The 24,628-nt window shown below is 41.1% G+C and overlaps 1 protein-coding gene across 1 annotated transcript; it reads left to right on the top strand.

Moving 5' to 3' along the window:
* The first annotated feature begins 1,194 nt into the window (after positions 1-1,194).
* LOC148888267 (HHIP-like protein 1) lies at positions 1,195-24,260 on the top strand. Its single transcript, XM_089013848.1, has 15 exons — positions 1,195-1,740; positions 1,840-2,115; positions 9,042-9,306; positions 11,084-11,363; positions 12,208-12,333; positions 12,429-12,572; positions 14,338-14,450; positions 15,019-15,159; positions 15,385-15,459; positions 16,345-16,471; positions 16,580-16,725; positions 16,846-16,927; positions 18,119-18,201; positions 18,927-19,163; positions 20,473-24,260. Exons 1-15 carry the CDS (start codon positions 1,699-1,701, stop codon positions 21,246-21,248), a joined length of 2,913 nt encoding a protein of 970 aa, XP_088869974.1. The 5' UTR covers positions 1,195-1,698; the 3' UTR covers positions 21,249-24,260.
* The last annotated feature ends 368 nt before the right edge of the window (positions 24,261-24,628 follow it).

Below are 24,628 nucleotides of genomic sequence, written 5' to 3'. Positions count from 1 at the left end.
TTGTGGCAAAACATTGCCAGAGGCCATGGCCAGTGCTTTATCTGCATTCAAGCATGAAAAAAACAAAACCCGAATATATTCGCGAATGGCAGTGAATGAGTTAAAGGCAAGGACACACGGTTGCGCTGTTGGATGCTAACATGCTATTATGTACATGTTGAAGTTGGCCAGTGCTCTTGCTCTTGGTCATCTAATGACTGTGGAAAATTTATGTGCCTCTATCACCGTCATAAATCGGTGCTATCAAGCCGCATTTTTCCAAAACAGTGACTTCGCCGCTGATTCATACTGAGGATTAAGTGTGCATGAGTGTGGTTTTACATCACGGAAGAGTCGTTCGTGCCCCTCTTTCCAGATCGAGAAGAAAGTATCTCTTGGAGATAAAGTGTTTGCCGGTTAGACAGGGGTCTCGCGGGAAAGGGGTCTCGCAATGAGGAATGACATAATGAGAACATATATATCCGCATGTGCACACACACACCCTCAAATAATATTTACATTCATATGCAGTTTGGTCATTCATAATGAAGTTCAGAATGACAACTTGTGAAATGTGTCAACACGTTGGATGTTTTGGAAGTGCATTAGGATGAACACTTTTTTCATAACAACGACAATATTGTCAATTCCAATAATGCGGACGGCGGCATGCCGAGGTTAGCAAAGGATAGACAAGCAAGAGCAAACCTGAGGGGATTTCACTTTCCCAATAAAAACACAAGACTAATGCATCAAGACTCCATTTGCCTCTACTCCCAAGACACGACCTGATTCATGAACCCCCCCCCCCCCCCCCACACACACACACACACATGAATGCGTCTGTCTGGAAATGACAGAGACTGAAGAGGAGGTCTGGGAATGCTGAGGAGGGTAGAAATGGGGAGTGTGGTGGTGAGTTGAAACGCTGCAACTTCAGGGCAACATAGACCGCATGCTTGGAAGGAGGAATGCGTGAGTCTTTGTAGGCGAGCAAAGGGACCGAGGTGGAGAAAAGACGTAAAGAGAGAGGGAGGGCTCTCGAGTCAGCTGCAGTGTGGCTGGCTCGCTGCATGTTTGAATGAAAGGACCTCTCTCTCTCTCTCTCTCTCTCTCTCTCTCTCTCTCTCTCTCTCTCTCTCTCTCTCTCTCTCTCTCTCTCTCTCTCTCTCTCTCTCTCTCTCTCTCTCTCTCTCTCTCTGTGTTTTTCGCTCCTGTGGTGTCTGCGTCCAGACTGTCTGTTCACCAGAGCGAGCGAGCACATGCACTGACTCAAACCGGACGGGGGGGTTTCAGCCAACGTTTGACTGAAGCAGCGGTCGATTGCTTCATTGCAATTCCTCCAAGAGGCTGGATTGCATCTGTGCCGTCAGGCTGATTCCGTGAGGATTGCTCAGCATTAAGCAAATGTTTCGTTTTGGGAACCGCTTGATTGAAGATCAGTGATTGACACATCGAGGACATCCACAAATCTTTTGATGCACAGCAGATCACCGCTGGACCTGGATCACTGCATTTTTCTAAACTCTTAGAACAGCTTATCATATAGGTGTGATATGCGGGGATATTTCTCAGACTTAACTGGAGTGAGCGTCAAGCAATTTGCAAACAGGTGTGATGACTCCAGGAACATCGATGATTGACAATCTATTGAACTAACCTAAATGTTGGCGTTCAAATATGTATCGTTTCTCATGATGCCTTGTTCACGTCACATGGATGGTTTTATTTCCATCTAACCTCACACTTGGCATTCACAAGGTGAACTGAATTACAAAACTCTCAGCAAGTTAATTCAAACCCTACTGATCTGTATTTAAAAAAATGACATTATTAACATGCTTCCTGAACTTACATCAGATCCCGGTAATGGACTTCCTGCCACATCTCCTTCTACCTTTGCTTCTCCTGCTCACCCAAGCGGGGTCAGGAATCTGTCATCCTCAATGTTTGGATTACAAACCACCGTTTGAGCCCCAGAGGCCGTTGCTATTTTGCAAAGAGTACGCCAAATTCGGATGCTGTGATGACGAAAAGGATCATCAGCTGTCAGTGAAGTTTTACGCCATCATGGAACATTTTGATCATTCTGGTTACGTCACGTGTGGAAAGTACATACGCAGCATTCTCTGCCAGGTGAGCGTTTGGGTTATATTGTGATCGCTGATTATCAAATAGATGATAGTGATTTGATCAATTAGCCTTATTATATAAGAAAATAAGACACAATGAGCATGTAATAGTACCGTATTTTCTGGTGTATGAGGTGCGCCCAAAAACCTTCATTTTCTTCAAAAGATGTCCCTGTGCCGTACATGTGAAGTAATATTGAGCCACAACAGTTCTTGCAACTACTGTCAGCAGTCACCAACTCCATTTCCCCCTTGTAGAAGTAGTGGGTAACCCCAGCCTAGATTGTAGTGCATAATAATGTGGGTGTGCGAGACCTCAACTTACGAACTTAATTGGTTCCCAGACAGAGTGTGTAAGGCGAATTGTGTGTATCTCAAAAAATAATTCCCATAGGAAACCATTAAAATGGGAATAATCCGATCCCGGGTTTCCATAAAATATACTTTTCAACTAAAACTTAAAACTACACACAACATACCTTATTCTATGTATAATAAATGTGCTATTCTATTGTAATGAAATAAATACACTGCATTGTATCATAAAGTCACTTTATTTACATTTGTGATGGTCATTTATGGCTTGATGGAATGGCGTTGGAGGTCGAAGGTCAAAGAGAATTGCTGTTTGGAAAGAGAGGCGCATTACATGACGACTGTAATTAAAGAAATAAACTGTGCTGTAAAATAAAGTTTTATTTACCTTTTTGATGGTCGTTGATGGCTTATGGAAGGAGAGTCACCTTCTATAAGGACTGTTGGTAACTTAACCTCTGGTGCTGTTCGGTCGTGTGCTTCCGCCGACGATCACTCCGCCAGCCGTGGTGGGTGTGTATTATGAAAATAGTTCTTATTATAAGGTTTAATTTTCATAAATTTGACGTTTGTAAGACAAAAAGTTTGTAAGTTGAGGTGTTTGTAAGTTGAGGTCTCACTATATTTCGAAAACTGTTATATATTTATATATTATATTTGGAATTTTTGTTTCATTCATTGAATATGCGTCTTATACTCTGGTATGCCTTATACATGGAAAAAGTTTGCCTTATACTCCGGTGCGCCTTATACACCGGAAAATACAGTAGTGAAAAAAAGCTTACTCTTCCGTCCTTTTGCTATGTTGTACTCATTATGGTCGTTTGTGAGATGGTGCCATCACAGAGAATTTTGAGCCAAAATTGGGGTACAGCCTGAACTGCTCAGCAGTCAACCATTGATGACAACCAAAAAACATTCATACCCATTAGCAATTTAGTGTTTATTGTGTTTTACGGAAACTAATTTACTGTGTGATGAATTTAAATATTTTGACCAAATTGATATCGCTCTTCATGCTCCTAAATAATGTTGGATGATTGACAAAAAAAAGTATGACACCAAGGCCTTATTAACTCATTCACTGACAGACGATATGCAAAAATGTGTCCACTGCAGTGCTAGGGTTTTTGTCATTTTCACCCAAATTGCAGAACCTACAGAACATTGAGTTTTAGGACTAAATAAACATTCAATGCACATAAGAAACCTTCAGGTATTTCAGGTATTAAGTTTGACCCCTTCCCGGATACAATTCTTTTGATGAGGGGACTCCACTGAGAGTCCTTGATCCAAGGGATGCTGTGGTAGCATCCTGGCACTGATATCAGTACACAATAAGAGATTAATCCCCCCCACCCCCCTGGGGCACCCAACTCCTCTTCACAAACTTCATAGATCAAACAAACACCTACACTGTCTGCAGTGACGTGCAGTCAGTGGAGGCAGGTGAGGCAGTGCCTCACCTGTCATCATGGAAAGCTGTCATGGAAATATCAAATGAAAGAATAAATTAAACAGTTAGATGTATTTAGTGATTTGTACTTTAAAGTTCTTGTCCATTTAACTTCACCGTTTTAAGATTTTTTTCAAAATCGCTGAATTTACCGTTCAAATACTAAGTAGAGACGAGCGGTGACATCATTGATGACATCAGTGCCTCACCAGCCATGAACCTCACCGCACGTCACTGACTGTCGGTAAGTAAAGCATCTCCTTTAAATAACAAACCTTAGATTCTCTTTTTTCATCAGGAAAAAAGAGTCAATTCCTAAATTATATGGGTCTGGAATAATATGAGGTGTAAGTGGGGGCGGCTGTATAAAAGGCAAATCCTGCCCCCTCGTGGATGGGAAAAACATTGCCAGAGGTCTGACCAGCGCTTTACCAGTCCCAGTAAGAAAAAAAAATCGGGAATGGAGATCTATGTCATACTTTAAATTCCCGAATACATTTGGGAATTGCAGTGAATGAGTTAAACTGCTAGAAATATAAATATCAAACAGACGCAAAGCAAAACTAACCTATGTGCCATCTTTCAAAGGAGCTAAAGAGTGTTGCATGTAACTTTTTACTGTCGCATGAAAGAAACCGTGACATACACGCTCAGCGCTGCATCAAATATTTGTCAGAATTACGCTGGTCTAAAACTTTGGAGTGTGTTCATTTTCATTAGAGGACTGAATGGCCACATCAACGTACACATTACTTTAACTTGAGAGGCAGCAGACGTGGTTTGAATGAGTAGCAATTAAAGCTATTTTCAAAACAATGACTCACACTGCAGCAGTCTGCTGTGCAATTTCCTCGCCATCCTAATAAACAGCTGTCCATTCCGCCCGGGCGATATTTTGGGCTCTTTTCTGGGCCGAATGGCCCATCAAAGTGTTTGCGCTCAAACTCCCACGACTCTCTTCCTGGCACAGCGAGACAAAACTCGTCCCGCCTGCCGATTGCATAATTGAATCCTGGTTGTGCAACTCCGAACTGTAACTATGTAAGTGTGAAATAAAAGCCATCGAGATCACGTTAAGACTGGCCCGTAAACCTTCTCCAGAACTTGACGTACAAAACAAAAAGTCCAGTGTCAAGACAATGACGAATTAAGTACCGTATTTTCCGGTGTATAAGCCGCACCCAAAAGCCTCGATTTTCTTCAAAAGATGACCCAGCGCCTTATATGTCGGTGTGCCTTATATGTGAAGTAATATTGAGCCACAACAGGTCTCACAACTACTGTGAGCAACCACCGACTCCATTTTCTCCTGTAGAAGAAGTAGTGCGTTACCTCAGCCTCTAATTTAGCGCCTTATAATGCGGAGTGCCTTATATTTAGAAAACCTGTATATACATATATATAATATATATGTATTTATATATTATTATTGGAAAACTTGAGTCATTTATTGAAGGTACACCTTATTATCTGGTGTACCATATACAGTACATGGAAAAAGTTTGAAAATACACCATTCATTGGGGGGGGGGGGGGGTGCCTTATATATGGAAAAAGTTTGAAAATACACCACATAATGGGAGTGCGCCTTATACTCTGGTGCTCGTTATACACCGGAAAATATGGTACAGGTTTTGAACATGATGGTAATTACATGTCCACTATGCTTTTGGAGTGACTTCCCAGTTGTTTGTTTTTCTTTCCGCATTTGTTACTTATTGAAAGAGACCCCCACTGAGTTCAAGTTTGACCCCTTCCCGGATACAATTCTTTTGATGAGGGGACTCCACTGAGAGTCCTTGATCCAAGGGACGCTGTGGGAGCATCCTGGCACTGATATCAGTACACAGTAAGAGATTAATCCCCCCCATCTCCCTGGGGCACCCAACTCCTCTTCACAAACTTCATAGATCAAACAAACATCCACATCCTCTTCAGACCAGGGCACAGGATATTTGAATTTCCTCCATGAGGGATAAAGAAATCAAAGAAAATATTTTTAATTGGGAAAAACAGAACTAGAAGCTTTTGGTTGTCGCGGGATCTCTGTGGGTGTGTGTTTGTATGTTTAAAAGCACCAAACCTGCAATCTGAATGATGGTTTCATTCACTTAGCATAGAAGAGTGGCTGCATGTACTCTCATTTTTAATTTGGAATCTTCGACCATGAGTCAACGGTACACATTGACATGTCATCACGTCGCGGTCAAGCTGCCGCTTCACACACGCCTGACCAACATCTGACAACAGTTCCGGAGTGACTCAAGCACACAGACTTTTTCTTTAACACACAAAAATATGAGAACAGTTATGTTGATATAGCTTCCATAGAAATAAGAATTTTAACTCATTCACTGCCATTTATGAATTTATGTGCTAATTGAAAATATGACAGAGTGCTATTCCCGAATTAGTTTGGGTTTAGTTTTTTCTTGCTGGGGTGCCAATTAAGCGCTGGCTAGACCTCCGCCAATGTTTTTTCTATTCCACAAGGGTGCAGTGTTTCCTTTTTCCATGTTAGCGCTTCAGCTGTTGTTAAAGCGCTATATAAACCCATATTGAATTGTATTTTGGACCCACATTTGTTTGGTTTTAGGTTTTTCTTGAGGGCCGATAAATCGCTAGTCAGACCTCTGGCAATGTCACGGTTTGCAAGGTGGTGATGGCGGTTGTGGATCCCAAAAAGCAGGCAGGAGACAGCAGCAGGTTGTATTTTAGAAATTTTATTCAAGTACAGTCAACAGGAACCAAATCTCAAACATCAAAATCAAAATCAAAATGGAACTGTATAGTGCCACTTAGCAGTTTTTTTGACGACGATACTAGTGCAGCGTGTTCTACCGGAAACAAATTCATTGTGTGTTCTACATACTTGACAATAAAGATGATTCTGATTCTGATTCTGATTCATCTGAACAGAAAAATACAAAGTATCAAAGAAAACCCAAGAGTAAAAGTCTGCCAAGATGAAGCAAACTTGACAAGCAAACACTTTCAATGCATACAATGCAATGACCCGGCAGCGAATGGTCGAGCCGGGAGTCCTTTTAACTGACACTGATTGGAACGACCAACACCTGTGCAGCTGTAGGCAGAGCCGACAGCGCTATCGGTTGGTCGCCAACCAGAACGGTGGCAGTTTTTCCCTCCCACGAGGGCAGCATTTGCCTTTTGTACAGCCGCATTGGTCTTTTGTACAGACACCACCATTTCAAGCTCATATAACTCCCAACATATAGAATTTAGGAAATAATACGTTTTTTATAAAAGAAGAGAGTTTAAAGTTTCTTACACTGCATTGAATGTTTATGTAGTCCGAAAACTTAATATTCTGTGGGTCCTGGAATTCGAGTGACAATGACAAAAACCCTAGCACTGGAGTGGACACATTTTTGCACGTCTGGCAGTGAATGAGTTAAAGTTTCATTCCCCCTTCCATGGGGTTGCTTCACCTCACAGTGGTTTGAGGTTTGTAATCAAAGTACCTGTATATGTATTTATTTGGAGTATGATGGTTGTGTCGCTTGTCTATTTCTTGCTTCTGTGTTTTATTCAGCATTGCTTATAGGTTGACGCAGTTTCAGTGAACGTGACTGAGTCTCAAACAGTCCTCCTCTTATTCCATTTTTTGTCTCCTGTGAGATCAAAAAGTTCCCTTCAAATCTCCAAATATAAACAATATTTATAAATATGGCCCAAACAAATCTTTGATGTGTCATGCTCAAAATGCCCAAAACACACCCCAGAAAAATGGGGTGGATGGGTGGATTGGGTGGGCAGGCGGACGGACAGACTGACGGACATTTCAACCTACTCATTAATGATTTCATTTCTTCACACAAAAGTATAACCGAGGAAGGAAATACACCCAGATGACATAGTCTTGATTTCCCATGATCTAATAAATATGATGATGCACTTTATTTTGTCATCAATCAAAAATAACAACCGTGAAATATGTTCCTTTTCTTGTCAGAGAGGCAAGTCCAGTTTTATAGCCACAAATAAACACACTACGGTTTGGATTTTGTGTCTTTGCGTGCATTTAGTTCAACATTTTGGGTGTGGTTGAGAGAGTGGTTTTGACTTAATAACCGGCTGAACCTTGTCTCGGATCCATTTATATAACATGCTACACGTACACAAACGCGCGCACACACACACACACACACACACACACACACACACACACACACACACACACACACACACACACACACACACACACGCACACGCACACGCACACGCACACACACGCACACGCACGCACACGCACGCACACACACACACACACACGCACACAAACACGAGCTGTTTAACCCAAGACTTGGCTGGACGTTGGTGAGGCAGCTGCAGGGAAATAAACACACACATCGTCTATTTATGGATATTACGTTACTAACCTTCACCTCGAAGATCAACTACGGTATATTGTTGGATGCACTCATGACTGGAGCGCTTATTTGTGAATTCTGAACAATAGCATCCAGATTGCCAAATCAGCGCAATGATCTATTTTTCTTCCCTTGAGATGACGAAGGAAATTATCTCTGACCACACAAAGGCACAAAAATGTTACTGATGCTTTGTTTTTCAACACATTTTTTTGTCCTCGCTCAGAAAAATATCCCAAAATCAACATTTAGGTATTTCTCGTAGCCGTAGCTGTTTGCGGTGTACTGTTTGCATGATTTAATATAAATAGCATAATAAAGTAGGTCATTCATCCATTGTTTTGGCATGAGGCCAAATTCTCTGATGCAAGATGATGACATCATGGCGTGAGCTGAAAAGTGGGCTGCTGAAAATACGTTATCCCCATTGGTGAATTTCTCACAGAATGATGTGTTTTGAAATCTAGTTGATTCATCGAAGTAAATTGAAAGCACTGAAACATGCTCAATACCAGAACTTTTACTTTTACTCCTGTGAGTGCAAAACATCTACAAGCAAGATTTCCAAATTTCAGGATTCCCAGGTTCTTTTGTCTCGTGCAATAATTTTATCATCCGAAAAGATTTTTTCACGTATTGGTAAATGTATTTTGTAATTGTTAGGGGATGAGGGGACTCCACTGAGAGTCCTTGATCCAAGGGACGCTGTGGTAGCATCCTGGCACTGACAGTATAGCTGATACAAATATGTCTAACCCCATACAGGAATGTTCCCCCTATGCCGCCCACCTGTATGATGCAGAGGATGCAAACACACCCATGCGCATTTTGCCCGGACTGTGCGGCAACTATTGCAGCGACTACTGGAACCAGTGCAGATACACATTGAGTCTCCTCCTGGAGGACCAGGGGAGCCCGGGACAGTATGCAAATCTGACCGCCAAACTAGAGGAAAATCAAAGGCTCTTCTGTGAATTTCTAGAACTAAAGGACAAACAGTACTGCTATCCTAATGTTTTGACAAATGCAGGTATGTCCACACAAACACAAGCGCCGTTCCAATCCGACACGTATGAAATGTGGAAACTCAATGACATTTTGGCAGAATAACAATCTTGTCACATCCCTGTAAAGCAATGTGTCCAAAGGCCGGCGCAAAAGGCCGCCAAATGCGGCCTGTGGTCAATTTTCATCCGGCCCGCAGCCTCTGTCATAAAATCAATAACGTCTGGCCTGCAGGTAGATTCAATACATTAGGCAGTAGCGCTGTTAGCGGCGTGTGCAAAGTGCTGCCATCTTGAGGCTCTATTAGGAAGAGCAAATTAGTACATGAGTACTAAATAAGCCCCCCAATTTTCCAAAATGGCGATTTTCTCATTAAAAAAAATAAAAAATCAACAAAATAACAATTACTTCTGTTCAACTTTTACAAAAAAAGTTTGTGTTAAAAAAATGTAACTTATTCACTGCCAGACGATGGGCAAAAATGTGTCCACTTGCAGGTTTTATCATTGTCACTTGAATTCCAAGACTCACAGAATACTGTATTCAGTTTTGGGACTACATAAACATTCAATACAGCGTTAGAAACCTTAGACTCTCTCCTTTCATCAGTAAAAAAGAGTTAATTCCTAAATGATATGGGTCTGGATCTAATTTCTGTTGTATGGAAAATATGTCCGCCAAGGATGGGCCACCTACATTTTTAACTCACCAAATAAGGACCCCTTTGCAAAACATTTGGACACCCTTGCTGTAATATCATTTTAAAAAACAGTCATATTGTCAAAATGCCTCATCATACGTGGCAACAATCACCCTCCAAAGCAAAAGTGTTTGGATAATATACCTACAAATATGTTTGTTCCAGTGACGTGCGGTGAGGTTCATGGCTGGTGAGGCACTGACGTCATCACAGTCAGATTTACAAACATGAACTCTACAAAGTAGCTTATTCACCATTTGATTGGCAACAGTTACCGTGTTTTGTTTAAAATATCATGTCAGCATTCTTTATATAAACTGTAGCATAGAAAAAAGAATTACCTTTACTTATAAATGAAGTCCATGTGCCGCTCCTTCTGAAGAAAGGCATCAATAACTGAAAGTTATTGATGCAACAGTTTTAAAAGTCTCTCTATTTCTTTCAATTTAGATATGTAATCCTCCATTTTGAAAATAAGGCCAAGCAACAGGAAAAAATGACTGGATGGTTGCACTTGCTAACTGTTTACTGTAGCTTGCTCTCACTAATTCTATTATTCTGCAGCCAAGGAGGCGCAAGAAAAATCTGTAATCACCAGCGCCTCCTGTCATGAGGCAGGAGAACTGTGTGCCTCACAAATGCACACAGTTTTTATTAAAATAATAATAATAAACACTGTAGGACAGTGTTTACAATGTAAAGTGACTCGACGTTATATACACCAGCTAAACTGTAGAAATTTAGTTAATATACTAAAAGTGTGTGAACACTTTAATAGTGATATGCAGAGGGAGAGCAATGCGGTCTCACTGCAGAGCAAGCCAGCACAGTTAGCATAGTGATTGCGCAATCCATGGTGAGGCTCAGCCGGCTGGTGCCTCCCCACTCGTCTCTACTCAGTATTTGAATGGTAAATGTAAAAATTCAGCGATTTTGAAAAAAAAAAAATCAACAACGGTGAAGTTAAATGGAAAAGAACTTTAAAGTAGAAATCACTAAATAAATATAACTGTTTAATGTATTTTTTTCATTTGCCTCGCCTGACTGCACATCACTGATTTGTTCACAATGTTAGCTTGATGCTTCTCTTGCCCATCTGCAGAACTAAATGCTAATCTAGGTTCTGTTCGAGAGGACGCCGAGGGCTGTCTGGAGATATGCTTGGAGGAAGTTGCAAACGGGCTCCGCAACCCCGTGGCTATGATCCACGCAGATGACGGAACACATCGTTTCTTCGTGGCTGAGCAGCTGGGCTACGTGTGGGTCTATCTGCCTAACGGCTCCAGGATCGATCGACCGTTCCTCAACCTCACTCGGGCTGTCTTGACATCACCTTGGGCAGGAGATGAGAGAGGATTCTTGTGCATAGCCCTGCATCCAAAGTTAGTTCACAAATGCACTTCTCTATCTAAGGAGGTGTTCACACGGAAACAAATTCCTGACAGATTTTCAACTTTCTGCCAAAAATTATGTGCCTGTTTTTGTGTCCATTCATCAAAAAGGCCTTTTGTATGAAGTCAACAGGCTTTGACTTTGGTCATTGGGGCCCGAATGGCCAAATCACTAGTCCCAAGTTGTTCAATATCTTTGACATTGCTGTCTTCTACGTCATATGAATCCTGCTAAAATGAGTTCTCGCATAGAATTGTCCCAAAATGTGTAGATAAAATCCAAGCTGTTATGGGGTAGGTTTCGTTAACTCATTCACTGCCAAATAATGTGCAAAAATGTGTCCATTCCAGTGACAGGGTTTTTCTCATTTTCACTCAAATTGCAAGACCTACAGAATATTGAGTTTTAGGACTACACAAACATTCAATACAGCGTAAGAAGCCTTAGACTCTCTTCTTTGATCGTAAAAAAAATTGTTAATTCCTAAATTTGATGGGTCTGGAATCATATGAGCTTCAAATTGGGGCGGCTGTACAAAAGGCAAATGTGGCTGTACAAAAGGTAAATGCTGCCCTTATGAGAGGAAAAATATTGTAAGAGGTCTGACCAGCGCTTTATCAGCATCCCCCTGCAAGAAAAACCAAACCCCGAAAAAATTCGGGAATGGCGTTTGACATCATGCTTTTCAATGCCCGAATAAATTCAGGAATGGCAGTGATTGAGTTAATTTTGTCAATTATGCAGTTACGCACAAATCAATTTTCAACTGAAAAATGTCTCCATTCGAAAAACAAAATCCTCCAGTGTTTAATTCCGTATCCTTCTTACCTATAGGTTCACCACCGTTAGAAAAGCTTATGTTTACTACTCGGTGTCCGTCAAGAAGCAGGAGAAGATACGAATCAGCGAGTTCACACTGTCATCACATGATGACAACCAACTTGACCATAACTCAGAGAGGTGACGGGGAAGGTCTTACATCATTTCGGGCAAGATTTCTATCTGTACAATTAGGAATCAACCTCATGTTCTTGTTTTTGTGCCCAAAAATGTAGAACCATCCTGGAACTGGTAGAACCAGCATCCAATCATAATGGGGGGCAGCTTTTGTTTGGCCATGACGGATATTTATACATCTTCATTGGAGATGGCGGTCGAGCCGGGGACCCCTTTGGAAAATTTGGCAACTCGCAGAACAAGTCAGTATTACACGTGTATAAAATTGTATCTGAATTAGTAATTACATACTATCGATGAGAAGGTTTCTTCAGCCATCATCTGTACTTTTTAAAGGTGTCGGACGTTTCGCCTCCTATCCAAGAGGCTTCGTCAGCGAACTAAAGTCTGACTGGTCGTATCGGCCCTATTTATATATCCCTAATGGAAGGGGACAGAGCGCTAAAAACAGAAGTCACTGACCAATACTTACTTTTTGACTCTAACCACCCTTTACAACACAAACTAGGAGTTATCAGAACCCTCCAGCATAGGGCTAAACTAATACCAACTAGCGTTGAAGGTAGAGAAAAGGAGTCAAAACATATCAGGAGAGCACTCACTAACTGTGGTTACCCTCAGTGGTCATTCAACAAATGTCAGAAATAAAGAATAGGGAATGAAACCAAAAATTCTCAAGATACAAAAAGGAGAGGAATAGCAGTACCTTACATTGCAGGAGTTTCTGAAAAATTACAGAGTCCTTTGGCAACACAAAATTCCTACTTATTTCAAACCGATAAACACGTTAAGGAAAAAATTAGTGCATCCAAAAGATAGGCTCCCAAATGAAAAACAAAGTAATGTAGTTTATTCAATACATTGTAAGAATGAAAATTGTAAAGAGCAGTACATTGGGGAGACTCAACAAATTATCAAAAAAAGACTTTATCAACATCGCAGGGATAATACGAGTGGGCCTCAATCGGCAGTACATTTGCACCTAAAAGCTAGCAATCACTCATTTGATGACAATGGGGAAAAGAACATAGATGGTTTGAAAGGGGGGTAAAAGAAGCGATTCTCATAAAACAACTAAATCCTTCATTAAACCGGTCTGGTGGGGTGAGGTTCAATTTGGATTGTTCATACAATAGGCAACACAGGTTAGGCAACATTCGTAATGCTGATGAGGTGATACTGGTTGGAGTGGGGCAAATAGGCCAGTCGTTAGTCAGGAATGTAGGAACAATCAGTGGGGCCACAGGGAGTGGTCCTCTGCTCCCCCCAACCTGAGCCGCCATGTCTGGACATTAGGGATATATAAATAGGGCCAATACGACCAGTTAGACTTTAGTTAGCTGACGAAGCCTCTTGGATAGGAGGCGAAATGTCCGACACCTTTAAAAAGTACAGATGACGGCTGAAGAAACCTTCTCAGCGATGGACCACTCCTGTACGACTGAGAGCTTACACAGACGTAATTACATACTATATATCAAATCACCTGTGCTACAAATCTCTGTCTGATGAAGCCCTTTTTGTGGTTCAGTGATTGCAACCTGAAGCCACCTCTCCAGAGAGCTACAGTTTAGCTGACTGAGTGGTTGTGTTGACATGTAGTTTAACTCTGTGGGGAATGAAAGAGGGTACACTTTGCCAAATCTAATATTGACACTACACATTGCGGGCTGCCACACTTTGGAATTTGGAAGGTTGTGAGGATGGGGAGTTGAGAGAGAGAGAGAGAGAGAGAGAGAGAGAGAGAGAGAGAGAGAGAGAGAGAGAGAGAGAGAGAGAGAGAGAGAGAGAGAGAGAGAGAGAGAGAGAAAAGGCTTTTAGAAGTGGTTGCTGGAGTGCATAGTAATTTGAAATTTGAGAATTCAATATGAGAGATGTTTCCAGTTTTACTGGGTCGTTTGTTGCCCGGTGGTTCGATCCAGGAATATGCTTTGTTCAGTATAAAAATGTCGTGAAGACTGCATCTTCTATGTTCTTTTAGCTCTTAGTCACACTCTGCTTTCATAGGTCGACCCTCCTTGGCAAGGTGCTACGTATTGATGTTAACAACAATGACGATGGCGCACCATATAGCATCCCTTCGGACAACCCGTTCCTGGGAGAGAAGGGGAGCCTCCCAGGTACATACGTGGCACTTCTGTCGTCATGCCATTTTGTGAATTAACTCATTCACTGCCAGTCACAAATTTATTCGAGAATTGAAAATATGACATCGAGTACCATTCTCGAATTTGTTCAGGTTTAGTTTTTTCATACCTGGGTGCCGATAAAGCGCTGGTCATGGCCTTTGGCAATGTTTTCTGTTTTCCACAAGGGTAGCATTTCCCTTTTTCTATGTTAGCGCTTTGTTCCAGCTTTAGCTGTTGTTAAAGTACTATATAAACCAATATTGCATTGTATTTTGGACAGCTGCCCTCATTTCAAGCTCATATAACTCCAGATCAATGTAATTTAGGAATTACCTCTTTTTTTCTGATGAAAGAAGAGAGTCTAAGGTTTCTAACCCTGTATTAATGTTTATGTAGTCCTAAAACTAAATATTTTGTGGGTCCTGGAATTCAAGTGACAATGACCAAATGCCTGGCACTGGAGTGGACACATTTTTGCACATCTGGCAGTGAATGGGTTAATTGATTTGACAATGTCTAGGTTTTCATTTATACTGTAAATGTAAATATCCCCATGCAGAGATTTATGCATATGGTGTGCGCAACATGTGGCGTTGCTCTACTGACCGCGGAGACCCGAAGACGGGCTTTGGCCGAGGCAGGTTGTTTTGTGGCGATGTTGGCCAAAACAAATATGAAGAAATCGACCTCATTCTCAAAGGTACATTGAAGTGATTATTCCCATTATGATCCAAAGTACTGCTCTTTGTTAGAAAGCTGTTCTCAATCAAGAACAATGGGCTTTTTTTCAATCTAGCAATACTGATCCGCTTTTATGAGGGATTCTTTTCGTGCTCCCCAAGTTATCTTCTTCACACTCCTTCACCACAGGGGTGTCAAACCTAACAAATGTTATTTGCTAACAATGCCATCCATGTGTTTTAAGGAGGCAATTACGGATGGAGAGCAAAAGAAGGTTTCAACTGCTACGATCGCAAACTCTGTCGTAACTCATCGCTGGGTGAGGAAATTGTATTTCACTTTTTTATGCAATGCAAAAATGCACCACAAACCGCTGGGAAGTTTTCCATTGCACGGTGTAAAAGATCTTCATGTTACCATGCTTGCTGCATGTGCCAGTTACATGCAAGGTTATTCCATTCTATACCTTTACAATGCAAGAAAAGAAAATCAATAAATACAGTAAAGTCTTGTTATATCGATATCGGATATATCGATAGTCCCGGTTATATCGATACTATTTCTATGCACGCACAGAGAAAATTACATGCAAACAGGGTCGGATATATCGATAGTCCCGGTTATATCGATATTTTTTCGGACTCCCTTGAATATCGATATAACGAGACTTTACTGTACTTACGAATGATCTTCCCGAATGTTTTCACATTGCAGTATCTCAACCGAATCTGTAGGATTCTGTTTATTTAAAATTCCAAACTGTGTTCCTGCCCTTGTGTGGGTTTCGTCTTCCATTTCAAAAATACCCGTTTTAGATTAAATAAATAATCTAAATTGTCCTTGGGTGACAATCTGAGTATGCTTGGTTTATCTAATTGTCCTTGGGTGACAATCTAAGTATGCTAGGTTTATGTGCCGTGCTAATAAATAGCGACCAATCCTGAGTGTACTCTGCTTCTCACTCAAAATCAGCCACTGAAGTTATATACTGTACATACAAAAACAATAACAGCAACCGGTATAGAAAATAGCTATCTAGCTAAACTATATTTAATAATCAAACAATCTAAAATGTTAACAAGGTCCAAAATTAAATATGACTATCAATCACAAGCAATTATTTCTCTCTTTTTGTGTCAATAAAACAATCTGGTAGCTATTCAAAGACTATTGTCTAAAGACACTTGTGTTTTATGTTACACAGATGACATCTTGCCTATTTTTGCCTACCCTCATAAATTGGGCAAATCAGTGACGGGTGGTTACATCTACAGAGGTTGCCAGATGCCCAACCTGAATGGACTTTACATCTTTGGAGACTTCATGAGTGGGTGCGCACTTCTTCCATGCTTTCATCTCAATATTTCTCTGCAGGCTTTGGATTAAAGCCATTTGAATACGTGTGCATTACTGAACAAAATATGTCAATTGCTTGCCAGGCGCCTGATGTCCTTGAAGGAGGACGTAATAACAGGTGAATGGCAGTACAATGAAATTTGTATGGGAAGAGACCAAACCTGCAGATTTCCGAAACTCATCAACAGCTACTATAAATACATCATTTCATTTGCAGAAGATGAGGCGGGTAAGGAATGAAAAAATGATTTCATAACGCGTTGGACACAAAGAGTAAATACATTTTAGTGCTGACTGTATTTTTGTATTTATGATTTTTTTTTCTTTTCACCCTTTTCTGTCCGTAAAGGTGAATTGTACTTTCTTGCCACCGGTGCCCCAAGTGCAACAGCCAGAGCAGGAATTATCTATAAAATAGTGGATCCCTCCAAGTGAGCACTTTCACACACCTTTCATTGCACTTTCAGGCATTGCGGAATGTATTTGTTGCTGTTGTGTGTCTCAGTAAAACATCATCTGTGAGTCTGTTCGGACCACATTTGGTGCATATTACGACAACTCCTTGTTTGGGGTATCATAATAAAACGCCTGCTGTTTATCGGTATCAGTATGTACTTATAACGAGAAATTAATCTCAACAAAACAATAAAATATGCGCTTTTGTGAGCTCAAGTGACAGTTTCAATCACTTCTTCTTCTTTTCCTTTCGGCTTTTCCCTTCAGGGGTCGCCACAGCGAATCAATGTCCTCCATCTATCCCGGTTTTGTGCATCCTCTTCTCTCACACCAGCTACCTTCATGTCCTGTTTGACCACATCCATAAACCTCCTCTTCGGTCTTCCTCTTGGTCTCCTGCCTGGCAGTTCAAGGCTCAGCATCCTTCTCCCAATATAGTCACTCTCTCTCCTCTGGACATGTCCAAACCATCTCAGTCTGGCCTCTCTGACTTTCTCTGCAAAGCCTCTAACATGAGTTGTCCCTCTAACGTACTCATTCCTGATCCTATCCAACCTGGTCACTCCCAAAGAAAACCTCAACATATTCAACTCTGCTACCTCTAGCTCTGCTTCCTGTCTTTTCTTCAGTGGCACTGTCTCCAGTCCAATCATCATGGCTGGTCTAACCACGGTTTTATACACTTTTCCTTTCATCCTAGCTGAAACCCTTCTATCACACATCACACCTGACATTTTTCTCCAGCCGCTCCAGCCTGCCTGGACATGCTTCTTCACCTCTTTTCCACACTCTCCATTGCTCTGGACAGTTGACCCCAAGTACTTAAAATCCTCCACCTTCTTTATCTATTCTCCCTGTAGCATCACTCTTGCACTTGGATCCCTCTCATTCACACACATATATTCCGTCTTGCTGCGACTGATCTTCATTCCTCTCCTTTCCAGGGCATATCTCCACATCTCTAGTTTCTCCGCCACATGTTCCGCGTTCTCACTACAGATCACAATGTTATCTGCAAACATCATGGTCCAAGGAGATTCTTGTCTAACATCATCTGTCAGGCTGTCCATCAGTGACAGTTTCAATCACACTGATTCTAATAAAATCAAAAAACACACTGGATGTTCGAAATAATATAAATAATAATTTTCTTTATCTTATATTAGGCGAGCAGCTCCGGGTAGATGTGCCATCAAGCCCTCCCCAATCAAGATCAAGGGAAAACTTTTTCACTTCAATCCTAAAGAAGGTAAACTAAATTTGGATTGGATTGGATTTGCCTTTATCAGTCTCACAGTGGAGAAATTTACAACATTCACATATGCCCTGCGTATCAGCTCCTTCGTTGCATTTTTGTGTTTTAACTGACCTGTTTTGTCTATAATTCATGGTTTTCACAGAGCGGTACCCTTTGATTTAATTGAGTTCTGTACCAATAGGGGACCAGTATTAGATTCAGGTTTAATAAGAAACATCCTGTTTTTTAAATAACCATTGAGTTTGGTGTCGGTTTCTGTGGAAGGCAAAATTCAGCACTTTGTCATCCATTGATTAGTTAATTGATACTGGAATTGTCTAGCCTTTTAAATGTTCACATATCATTAATTTAACATGCATAGTCAATGCTGTAAGGTCATGTCAGCACTTTTGCTGCATATCTTTTCTTTATTTCAAAATAAAATGATACTATATGGCCTTTTGCTGATATGGTATGACGTTACATCTTTAGAACTTGATTCAGCTAGCGCTATATAGCGTCACCTTTTCACAAACCAAACAGGTTTTTTCTGGCATTAACGCATTTGCATTGCGACTTGCTCAACGGAAATCTACTGCACATCAAAGTGGAAACTCATCGAAAGAACTTTATCAGCAAAGTTGCGCACGCATCAGTCCATCAAAGTACAAAAGTGTCTTGTATTTCCCAGTTGATAACTGTGTCATTTACCCTTTTATTGCTTTTCTTTTCGGCAGAATTTGTCATCGATAAGAAATCGACAACCACACCTGCGCCCACGACAACCACAAGGAAAATGCCGCCTACTGGCAAAACGATAAGAAAAACAACAATACTGTCAGCGAGGACAAGAAAAGCCTCACCCCCACCCCCAACAGCTGGACCTACGAGAAAAAAACAGACACCTTCACCAAGAATAAGAACAACGCCATCGACGATGGCCCGCACCAGCTTGATCAAAGCTACACCCACCGGTAGGCGTGCTGGTACATCAGCCAACCAAAATGAGTCCTTTGTTAGGACCAACGTTCAATCCATCAGTCGATCCGTGCACATCAGGGTCACACTGGGAATTTTCTTCTGCACCACTCTAAGTTTACTTTACATTTTGAGATAGGATTAGCTTTGCAATTTCAACCCGCGATCTGTTTTGCTGACAAGTTATTGAAAGAAAAAAAGAAATCTGAGAAGCCCATTATAGAAAATTATTCAAAATGCAAATGATGAATTCATATGAAGCGTTTGGGATTTTTTTTCTCACAAGTAATTTTCTTTTGATGATATATTTAGGGGAATTTATAATTGTATTTATTGGATGATTTAAAATACACAAGACTCAAATCTGAGACTATCATACGCATAGTTCATGGTTCATATTTTACAGAATCTGACAGAAGCTGCAGCAAAGAGTGTACTTTACAAGCCTGCTTGATTTCATCTTACCCTGACAAGGGTTGTGGTGATGCAATAAGCCCATCCCAACAACCACAGTCAATCACAGGCAACCAATAGACAGACAAAAACTGTACACTCACAATCACACAACGATGGACGATTTAGAACGTTCAGTCAACCTGCCATGTATGATTTTGGAATTCGAGAGGAAACTCAAACACCCGGAAGATAAAACAAGGCAAGCACAGGAAAATCATGCAAACTCCACACAGAAAGGCCAGTTAAAATCTTTAAAATAAAGTTAATCACTTTTAATTGTCCAAAACTTACCACCCCAATCACAGACATGTAATTGCAAGACCAATAAAGGCTAATCCAATCCAATTCTGTTAAAGAGCCGATATTAATTATATTTTTATCGGTCAATATTCTCAGCAGGAATGAGTCAGTTATGAGTATTCAGGTAAACAATTGCTATTCTACTGCATTGTTTTCCAGTGTTGTCATTTTCAAGTCAGGTGATCTTGTGGATGTACTGCAGAGGTACTGTCGGTTTTCTTGTCTTCCAATTCAGTTGCAATTGTAAAAGCGTCTTAATAGTGTGCTGGTACACAAGTCTCAAGTACGCTGTATACATTGTGCTTTTTTTTGTTCATGTTGAAATTTGCACTATTTTAAATTAAACCAGTTTGACCGGCATTATTTATTTGGAATAAATATTTCTGCATCAGCTTCCGTTTGGACAATGATCCTTGTGTGTCTCTGTGTTGACGTATTTTCTTGGGCTATGCTACTTTGTGTTGCCTCGCTGAGGTGCAACAGTAATCACGTGTGTCTTTCTAAACTACCAAGATTAAAATAAAGAGGGTGACTCTGTCTCTCCCTCAGGTTATCGCTTGGCTGTCGACACTGCAGCCTCCTTTCGGACTCAAACCCCTACCGCCAGTTTGACAAGGAGACACATGAGACCCCCACCACTCCGCCCTACTCCCGCTTCCCGACTATTAACCTTCCCACCTCCACCACCTCCACCACCTCCACCTACTCCTCCTCAGTCGAAAAAGCAAACCTACAAGGCTGTGACAACCGCACGTTATCCTCATCATCCAAGGAGGTGGACAACCCCGCGGCCATCATATCGGATCCCTAAGCCCACATTTAATAAGCCTCAGAGACCCGTGTTCAATCCCGCTCCAACAAAAACGCAGCAGGGGAAGCTTGGGTTAGGAGACAGGACGGACAACACAGAGGGCGATGAAGGTAACCAGGTGAATAAGAGGCCCAGGGAAGGTGGCAGAGGGTACAGTTACAAAAGAGTTAGAGGTGGCAGAAGGACGCGTGTTGGCTCTGTTCGTCTGGTAAGTGTAGATGGTCTATCGGACAGAGGCCGAGTTGAGATCTTTATCCGTGGCGAGTGGGGGACAGTGTGCGATGACCTTTTCAGCAGTAAGGCAGGTACGGTCGTGTGTCGACAACTCGGCTTCAGGACAGCACTGACAATTTTGAAAAGGGGCGTCCTGGGCCAGGCGGATCGCAGCGTCAGGATCTACTTGGATGACGTGGAATGTGAGGGCGATGAGAGGACGCTGCTGGAGTGCAAGCGATCCAGAGTTGGGAAGCACAACTGTTCACACGCAGAGGATGTGGGGGTGATCTGTGGTTAGCCTGAATACAGAGATTGTTGAGCGGGGAAAGAAAAGCACTGTAGACATACTGTACCACGGCGATTCAAAACTACTTCGGAGCAACCAGATGAATAGTATTATATTTGTTGTCAAAACCAATCCACATTCTTGAAAGAGTCTTTAAAAATAGTCTTTAGAAATAGTTGCATACTCAATAGCACATTTTGAAAAATGGCCAGACATATCCCAGGAGGACTTATTTGACTCAATCCACCTCTGAATACCACCACTAATAGATCACAAGTAGAGACACAGTCCTAGTCTGCTTATACTCACAAGAGTCACAGGTCAGGTTGGAGCTTATCTAGTAGTAGCCGAGGGACACCCTGAACTGTTGCTAGCCAAATACATGGCACACACAGAAAAACAACAATTTAGTCATCATTTACACTCACAATCACGCATGGGGACAATTTAGAGTAAGTAAGTAACTCATTTTTTGCCGTGGGCCACATTGGAGTGACGGTTTCCTCTCGGGGCCGTTATGAAGTTGGGGAAGCCCTTAGAATGTTTCATCCCCTCCACATATAGAGCGCACAAATAATCAATTCATTCACTGCCAGATGATGTGCAAAAATGTGTCCACTCTAGTGCCAGGGTTTTAGTCATTTTTACTTAAATTGCAGGACCCACAGAATATTGAGTTTCAGGACTACATAAACATTCAATACAGCGTTAGAAACCTTGGACTCTCTTCTTTCATCAGAAACAAAAGTTAATTCCTAAATTATATGGGTCTGGAGGTATCTGAGCTTCAAATGGGATCAGCTGTACAAAATACAATACAATACAGTCATACGTACAGTATGTATTGATTTATATAGCGCTTTAGCAACAGCTGAAGCTGTAACAAAGCGCTAACATGGACAAAAGCCAAATGCTGTCCCAAGAGGTCTGACCAGCACTTTATCATCACCCCCCCAAGAAAAACCAAAACCCAAGCATATTTGGGAATGGCAGCGGATGAATTAACAAATAAATACTGTAAATGTTATTGTGGTCTAATTGGGATAATTAGTCATTTTGCTTCGGAAGCAAGCATCATGGAATTTTGCAAGTTTGATTTGCTTTCGTGGGCCAAATAAAATGATGTGGTGGTCCAGATTGGCCCTCAGGCCTTGACTTTTACACCTATGATTTCGGCATTCAACCGATTTAACATGTTTTTGGAATGTGGAGAAAATCCACACAAGCACATTGAGAACATGCAAACAACTACAACAAAAAAAAAATGCCGGGGCTGGATTTGAACCCACGACCTCTGCACTCTGAGGGACGGATGCCTATTCAGCATTTCTTTTTCTTTTTTCTTTGATCGGGTGTTTGTTATGTTAATGAATGTGATACACAAACTTTAATGAAAAAGAAAATGCTGGACATTCTGTAACTTGAATGTAATTTCTACTCTGAAGAAAGATTGTATTTGATGTTAATTAAAATTACTGACAAATTAATCCGCCCCAGTTAATTTATTTATTATTTTTTCTCAGGTTGTTGTCCTGGGTATTTTTTAAAAATCCTTTATAAGCGAGCTTCAAACACACTTCAATAAAATCACAACCACTTGCACATTATAATGAGATGATTCAATATCAGAGCTGCTTATAAAGTTGAGCCAATTGCTTCCACTTGGATTCATAAAATATATTGATCACATCGAGTATCCACTTCCCACAAGCCAATATGACTTGGAGAAAAATGCTGCAATCCCAGACAGCAACGCACGGTAGAGCCACAAAACCGAACAGTCATTTGTGACTGCATGAGCTTGAAGTGGCCCAGATTCCGACTTGGCAATTAGTTCTGTGAGTAAATATGCACAGCGGCACATGCATTTGATTGCATAATGATGATGTGAAATGTAAATTTCTCCACTGCGAGACTAATAAAGTCAAATCCAATCCAATCCAATCCAATACTTAATTTTCCAGTTGCTGTCCCCCCATATATATGCAATTCGTGCATGCAAGTGTCACATTGAATAATTCCAGCAGGCCTTTCATAGTTAATAGAGTATGAAGAGTCATTACGGACATTATTATTATTCACATCACTTTCTGATCTGAAGATATGAGCGTTTTTATAAACTAAATGCATCATGTATGACAACGTGTCATCTGTATAGGTTTTTACCCACTTATGGAAAAACTGTAACGAGAAAATTAGAGCCCACGTGCGAGGATGAAGTACAGTTTTATTACCTCCAGTATATTAGCTTGGTTGCTCGTTACAATGTTAAAAAAAACAGAACAACAAAATAAAATAAAAACAAATAAAATGTATGATAAAATTTGTTGTTACAGCAAGCATCAATATTATTTATACAATATTATTTATAGGTCCCCTGTTGAATATTATTTTGCTAAATTTGCATATCATGTCACAGTCATGTGGAAAGAGGTTTTGACTCGTTAATTTTGTTCTCATAAAATCTTTCATTTGAACATTGATATGTACTGTACATTTTTTATACATCCACGACACTTTAAAGAGAGCCACCTGATAGTGAGAAGGTGATGGAGAATAATAATTTATCATGTTTAAAAGTGCCGTGCTTTGCTGACCAACTAAACAATGGGCCTACAGTCAAAGCGCAGATGGCCACAGTAAATCTGAGTGAAACAGACACGGCAAGGTGAACTGTCGTCTCCATCAAGATTCTAGAAGGTCCGGCCTTGCACAGAATTTAGGGCTTGAGATACTCCTTTTCCACCAAAGTTATTTACGGCTTAAACATCCTGCACAAGCGCCAGATTACAAATTTATCAGTTCTTGGAAAAGACAACCAATTAAAATGTCTTATGTTTTACTGCTTGCAGCTGTTGGTGCTCAGAACGCCCAGAGGCGTGGCATTATAATCAAGAAAACTGTGTTTTACTAATATATCACTGTAATTTGCATATACTCTCAATAAATAGCTTGGCAGAGGGGCGCACAATTCAGACGTATGTCATCTGATGACTGCGTCTCCTGCCGGCAGTGGGGACAATCTTTCTGGTTCTGAGTCTCTGTCCACGGTGTCTGTCTGTCATATCTCTGACAGAAGGTGATCAATCATTCGATCAATCATTCTTTGCTCATACAATTAACTGTACAACCTCCCATCTATCAACACACACACACACACACACACACACACACACACACACACACACACACACACACACACACACACACACACACACACACACAAACATACACACCGGTTGACTGGCTGCACAGATGGTAGTATTGGGTGATGCTTGAGGCTAGTGGGACCGCTCGAAAAAACACATGGAAATACACAATTGCAACACAAATATACAAAAGCACTCGTGTGCATGCACACATCCACATACAGTAAACATGGGAACACAGAC

Source organism: Hippocampus bargibanti, linkage group LG14 (assembly GCF_051943395.1).
Source record: "Hippocampus bargibanti isolate YZ-2025 linkage group LG14, ASM5194339v1, whole genome shotgun sequence".
Lineage (NCBI taxonomy): Eukaryota > Metazoa > Chordata > Actinopteri > Syngnathiformes > Syngnathidae > Hippocampus > Hippocampus bargibanti.
Note: the sequence above shows the minus strand (reverse complement) of the source record. Positions and strands in the feature narration are given on the sequence as shown.